The sequence below is a fragment of the Drosophila ananassae genome, chromosome 2L (assembly GCF_017639315.1).
Source record: "Drosophila ananassae strain 14024-0371.13 chromosome 2L, ASM1763931v2, whole genome shotgun sequence".
Lineage (NCBI taxonomy): Eukaryota > Metazoa > Arthropoda > Insecta > Diptera > Drosophilidae > Drosophila > Drosophila ananassae.
Window position 1 is genome coordinate 30,418,016 of NC_057927.1, and position 7,151 is coordinate 30,425,166.

The following is a 7,151-nucleotide window of genomic DNA, read 5'->3' on the forward strand; positions in this document are numbered from 1 at the left end:
CTGGTCAAAAATAGACTGACTTTCCAGATTTGTGACCCTCCGGTCGTCAGTTCGATATCGGCCGATCACCCACTCTAACTCCGTGTGTGGTGTCCGATATATAAAACTTATATATATCGGATCGTATAAACTTGACTGATCCTTGTGAGATTTTTACAATCAAATCAATTTTCTAAAAATGTTTAAAACCACTCAAGCATCTTTAAAATAGCAAGGATGTGACCTTTCCGATCGTTCAGTTATATGGCAGCTATAGGATATAGTCGGTCGATCCTTATGAAATTTGACAGATCGGATTAGATTGTCCAAAATGGAATCCGTAGAATGTCCCAACCAAGGGAAAGTTCAACATAAAAAACACCAAAGTTATGGCATTTTCGTTCAATCAGTTATATGGTACCTATAAGATATAGGCGATTGATACCGGCCGTTCCGACATATATACTGTCTGCCAATAAAAGAAGGACGTGTGAAATGTTTCAACTCGATGGCTTTAAAACTCAGAGACTAATTTTCAGACAGAAGGACATGCTCATATCGACACTGGAGGTGATCCTGATCAAGAATATATATACGTTATAGAGTCGGAGATGTTGCTTACTGCGTTGCACACTTTTGACCAAAATTATAATACCCTCTGCAAGTTTATACAAATAAAAATAAACTAGGTGTAAATAAACTAGCTATCAGATTTTTGAAAGCAGACAATTAAAAAAATCTAATTTAAATATCCAATATTTATTGTGGGTCAACTTAACCACAAAAACGCAGCCGCTCAAATTGATGCGGAATATACAAGTGCATAACTAAGAGCTTGCGCAGACGCTCTACCAAAGCTCCCAAAATGCATGCTCTACAAAAGAAAAATGAAGCGCATGCGATTCTGAAGAATCAAAGAAGATGAAACTGCTGATAACGGGCAATTATTGGACCGCTGCGGCTCGTTACCCTAAGAGAACGAAATAGAAATAATTAAAATATTCGATGCTGGCACAAGTCCCTCCCCCCGTTGCAAATTCAATTTTCAACAAAAATCCTTAAGGCATGGGACATCATCACATAACATTGAAGATGAGCCATGATCCAATAGAGTGGCGAGAGTGGCGGGAACCGTCTTTCCGGGATTGCGCGGAGGCGCACCTTTCGATTGCTGCAGCAGACTCGTCGACAATTGCAATATAATTATCGTCAGTACGGTTTAGGGAGATTGCTCATGCAGTGCTGAGAGCGACGATTTTCCATTTTCATTGACGGATCACTAGATCGTTTGGTGCTGTCCAGACGAGTGGAGTGTGCAGCTAGACTCATGGAGTGCTGGCCATTCCCACCTTGATGTCTACACGCACATCAGCGCAAGATGGAAGAACTTCCTGAATAATTTACTCCCAATTTCACTAGAATTCAATTTTTGTCAATCGTTTTTATAAAAAAAAGGCAAAAAGGTCTCGACATTTTTTTTGTGAAGAGTTGTATTCAAAAAAATATTTCGTTCAATACCTTGTTAATGATATCTCGAATGCGTGTGATAAATTTTGAGTAGCTCGCGAGAAATTTCGACAACCGACTTTAAAAACATAGTTTTGTGAAAAACGCATTTAAAGAGACAATAAAAGGTCAGGCGCTCAACCTATACCTGACCTTAACCGTCCACCATTTCAAGGCTGTATCTCCGAAAGTATTAGGCGGATCAACTTGAAAATGTAGGACAATATTCTAGAGATATTCTAGAATTCGATAAAACAACATTTATAGTTTCTTTTTTTTGAAATCGTGAAACCCATGTAACCCCTTAAAGCCACTCTTGGTCTGTGGCATGAAATGGCATGACGGATTGCCATGAAGTTAAGGAGCATGATGTAGCAAACACATTCGTGAAAATTTATGAAAAAAATATCAAAAATAACTATAAAAAAAATCAGACAAATAAAGCTCATGATGTAAAAAAAAATATAATAAAATAACATTAACGTTAAACATTTTTTTAAATGCATACATATATTTTATATTTGCTTACAATTTTTCATAAAATTTTCTACAATTTGGATTTTACCTTTTAATTTCAGAGAATTTTAAAAATAACCAAGCAGCTGTTCAATAAAGAAGATGATCCTGAGGCGGGAACGTTTCTTGAAGACCATTTTTCTGAAGAATCTGAGACAGGAGGAAATGTAGTCTTGGAAGAAAATTTACTTAAAGGATTTGATAAGTGGCTTGAAAGGTTATTTGATGGACGAACTCACAAATACTACATAAACTATTGGCCGGATTTTTCAACTAAATAATACAATACATTTATTTTTTTTTTAATAAAATGATCTATTAATAAACAGAACATTAATAATAAAAATTCTTCTTGAATTTAACATAGTTTTTTAGGTTGTTGGAAATCCTATGTATTAAAGCGCTTATGCCATATGGCTTATAGTGCTCAAAGGCATATTACACTAAACATTTTTCTGTTTCTTTGGGTTGATCGTTTGACTTTATATTTGACTACCGTCCGGTCAATTTATTCTTTTACGGGTTTTACATCACGGTCTCTCTAATAAACAATACATTAATAATAACAATTCTTCTTGAATTTAACATAGTTTTTGGGTTGTTGGAAATCCTATGTAATTAAAGCGCTTACGCCATATGGCGCTATCAAAAAACTGGTAGCGTTACTAAGTTCAATCTGTATAAGTGCCCCAGGACCCTGAAAAAACTGCGAGATTCAAAAAAAAAAAATGAAAAAGCCTGTGGGAGTCATGATGTGGCCCTTTCCCAATTGCGCAATCGTTTTAGAAATCGGCGTTTATTATTCCAGTCTCACATTAATGAGAACCTGCAGCTTCGAGTTGTCGAGCCATGGTTTGTTACTACTTTGCGGAAGCTATTGGAACGGTTCAATGGGCATATGCAGGCTCTCATGAAATCCTCATCAGCTGCCGGATCCAAGGATGCTTGCTTATCCATATTATCCATCAGAAGTTAGATCCTTCCACAAAAGCCAAGTCTCTCGCCGAAAACAACGACAGCCTTCCATGGCACGATTCTTAGGGCAAAGGTGTCGGACTCTTGAAAGCGTTTACTTTTCTTTAGCTGCGTATCCCCCAGCTATCCAAGTGGGTCGCGGTAGATCTTCCCATAACCGATGGTTGTTATGGTTATTAACGCCCGTCCTGCGTCCTAACACGCTTCCTTATTTTCTAAGGTTTATTGCCTTGCCAATTAGTCAAGGGTACAACGAAATGTGACAACTGACCCGCTGTTTTGTGTGTTTATAGGATAGCCATTTTGCACGCGGATGTTCAGCTTCCCCTTGCCCAACGTGCAATCGCCGACATCATTCCCTGTTGCACTGCCCGTGGTCGATCAGGTGCCTTTCTGCTTAGCAGATTGGAGCTGCCTTCCTGCATAGCAGATTATTGGATTCTATTGTTTTATCGCTACCAGAAGTTCTCTTGGATGTGTCAATGCTGTTGTTGGACAGTTTGAGCGTCTAACAATAGCAGTGTTATCAGTGAAGATTAAGATGAGTGTCTGGCAGCATGCCCGGATGTCCGCCTTATAGAGGACGTATAGGATCATGCCCAGCACTTTTTCTTGATGTACACAGGCTATTAATGTTATGAATGGTTGAGGTGAAGGTTTATAATAGACTTCTGCATGAATGTACTCATTTTTTGCATAAAAGATCTGTACAGAAGTATAGCGTTCTTAAAAACACTGCATTCATTCTTTACTATACAGTATGCCACTATATGCCACAACATTTTCAGTGTACTCACTTGATCAGTATATGATTGTACTTTTGGAGAGTGAGTAGTGTATGTTTTTTTAACACAGTACAGCATATATGTCAACTGTGTACAACTGTGCAGATGTATTTGAGGTACCAGAATTGTTGGAACTATTTAATCAGATAGCAAGTAATTAATTTCCCGTTTTGGATGCATTCATGCAGAAGTCTATTATGTCTATATGATTGTACTTTTGGAGAGTGAGTAGTGTATGTTTTTTTAACACAGTACAGCATATATGTCAACTGTGTACAACTGTGCAGATGTATTTGAGGTACCAGAATTGTTGGAACTATTTAATCAGATAGCAAGTAATTAATTTCCCGTTTTGGATGCATTCATGCAGAAGTCTATTATGTATGTTTAGTTGGGTTTATATACATACAGTGTACACATTCGCCTACTCGTCGACACAGCGGGCAGTCGATGACGAACAGTCAGAATAAACGGATGAACAATGCAACCTAGACCAGTGTTTCAATTGGGAATGCGCGACGCCTTCTACAAAATCAGAAGTGCAGAAAAATTCACGCCTTGAATACAATCGATATTGAAATAAACTCATTAACAATTGTGAACTTAAAAAATTGGCTTTCAAAGTTGGGGCTGTCCACAAAAGGCAATAAAGCTGAACTCATAAATCGGTTAAATGCAGTTCCAATAGATAATCGGGGTATTTCTCCAGAATTCATCTTTACACCAAAAAGAAAAATCAACCTGAACAGCACAGAAACAATGAAATGAATGATTGAATTTTACAACAATGAAAGTGACAAGCAATAAAATTTGGTTGCCCAACATGAAGTTGTATAATGTGTTCAAATAGATGCTACTTCACAATATTTTAAAACCGCTGCCAGAGAGGCGCCACAGTTGACGCCGAGAACATTCGACTGCTCGAGAATATTCTAAAGATGCAGAAAGAGTTAAACGACAAAAATTAACAGTTACACCAAATGCGGCTAGAAACATCGTAAAAACAGCAACAATGAATGGCAACGACGCAGAAGACCACAAAGGTGGCAGCTATGACGCCTGTGTGGCAGTAAGCAGCGGCAATAAGCGCCGGAGGCAGTTTAATATCAATACTGAAGGAGACAGAGAAACAAAGCATGCAAAAAGTTTTGCTACGTCACTGGCTTTAGCAAAGGAAGCAACTTAGTAATTTTCTGGAAACTGCGGTGCGCGGTTCTGGGTAAATCATCTAAAAAGCATTGAACAAATCTATGGTTTTAAATATTTTGAGGAAAAAATGTTGTGGCTCAAGCTGTTAATATCGTTACTAAAGAGCTTCTGTAGCATAAGATCGAGGGTATTCCATTAGAAACTTTGCGGGACCAAGCCCGTATCCCGAAGACTTTTACAGCAACAACAGAGTGAAGGTGCCCAACGGAAAAACGACCGGTGGCACAATTGTAACTCGCGAGGTTCATTTTGCCAGAGTTTGCCGCAAGCCGAAGAGAGTCCCTGGATCATGTTATGGATGCGGCGAGATAGGTACCATGTAAGGTATTTTAAGATCTATTTTTTAAGAAAAAAAATTGTGTGCGTGGAGTCCCTACGCGCGAAAGAAGTGAAACTTCTTAGCGATATTCCAAAAAATGCATATTATTTCGTATAAAAGAAAAATAGCGGGAGGGAAAGGATAAAAATAAGGTGGAGTGACCACATTTTATAAATTTATTATAAAGCAAAGTCCAAGTTCTGCTTTCTTTCGTGCTCGGTATTCACGATAATACTGTGCTCTGTTCCCTCCTCTTAAAACACCGGCTTCACTGTCTTTTTCCGCTGTAAAATCAATTCAAAATCAAACCATTAAAATTTTTGCCAATCCAATTGATATTAATTTCAAGATGATATGATCCACAAGGTGCATCTGTTATGGACAATTGAAATATTCAAGAGAAACGTACCACCACATAACCTGGAATCCGCTGTGTTATGCGTATTTTCACTGTCACTCATTTTATTGTTTGTTTGAATCACTATTCACTGTACTAATACTACAAGTAGTGCGTCAATATTATATAGAACACGAATTAATTATGGGAAACACTTTAATAACAAAATACGAGATAAGAATAAGAAAAAGAATTTTCGACACATAGGACGCTTGATGCACTCACGCATAGGCACTAATATTAGTCTAGGCAGCTGTTACGCGCTACGTGTATCGCCATAGCAGCGCATGCGCCTGGCGATACCTTACTCTCATTCACTCTCTCTCTCTCTCGCACTCTATCTTTCTCTTTTCCTCTTCTCCTTTTGAGTTGCGTTAAGCGTTCAACGCTATTCCCCCTCCACTGAAGCGTTAAACGTTTAACGCAACATTTTCCGGCGTCGTATAAGAAGTTTCACTTCAAAAACTGTAACGTTTTGTGATTAAAGAAGGATTCATAGACTCGGGCAGCGCAATTTCTTTTGTTAAAAAATCGTGCGTTCCAAAACTAATGAAAAGGAATATTAAATACATATTATATTACATATGAACTAAACAAAAGCCGACTTGAAGTATTTGGCAAAACCTTATGTTTTATATTAAAAAAATTAATTTAAAAAAAATAATTTTGAACTAATTTTTGTTGCCGACGAGTTAATGAGCAACGATATTATTTTGGGTAGAAATGTACGCTATAGTATTAACATGGATACTCTGCAAGGGGTTTCAACGTCTGAGATAAAAGCCAAGTCAAGTTTGTATCCAAACAAGTGGTTGCTTGGGAATAAGGAAACAGTCAAATTTGAGAAAAAGGAAATAGTTGGGCATCAATGTTTAATCATTGTAAATGAGACAAAGCAAGCAACTGTTAGAGAAAATGTTATGAAAACTGTGAAGAGTAACGACAATGTGCAACTGTTAACGTTAGGAACACAATGTTAGGAGAACAATATGGAAAGAATGTTAGAGAACGAAGATGTAATGGAAAAATGTTAAATAAAGAAAGAAAGTGTTATAAATGAATTTTTAAGCAACATAAATAAAAAATATCAATTGTCAATTGATAAAATTGTTAAAAAAAGAAAGTGTTATGACTGTGGACGGCAATCCACGAGGTGACGATCTGCATCTTGATCAGGATTACCTCCAGAGTCGATATGAGCATGTCCGTCTGTCTGTCTGTCTCTCAGTTTTGAAGCTATCGAGTTAAAACTTTTCACACATCCTTCTTTTCCTTGCAGGAAGTATATAAGTCGGAACGGCCGGGATCGATCGACTATATCCTATAGCTGCCCTAACTGATTGATCGGAAATGTCATAACTTTGGTGTTTCTCGAGCTAGAGGGTTGGGACTTTGCACACATGTTAAATTTGTTCAAGATGTTATATCTGCGAAATTTAAATCTTATCGACCGACTATATCCTAT

At 37.6% G+C, this 7,151-nt stretch overlaps 1 protein-coding gene across 1 annotated transcript in view; it reads left to right on the forward strand.

The window, feature by feature from the left end:
- LOC26514089 (dnaJ homolog subfamily C member 16) overlaps window positions 1-2,358 on the forward strand; it is a 311,958-nt gene extending 309,600 nt beyond the window's left edge. Inside the window, exon 11 of the mRNA XM_032449797.2 lies at window positions 2,064-2,358. Within this exon, the coding sequence (XP_032305688.1) occupies window positions 2,064-2,282 (219 nt within the window). The 3' untranslated portion in view covers window positions 2,283-2,358. The remainder of the gene's footprint in view (window positions 1-2,063) is intronic.
- The last annotated feature ends 4,793 nt before the right edge of the window (window positions 2,359-7,151 follow it).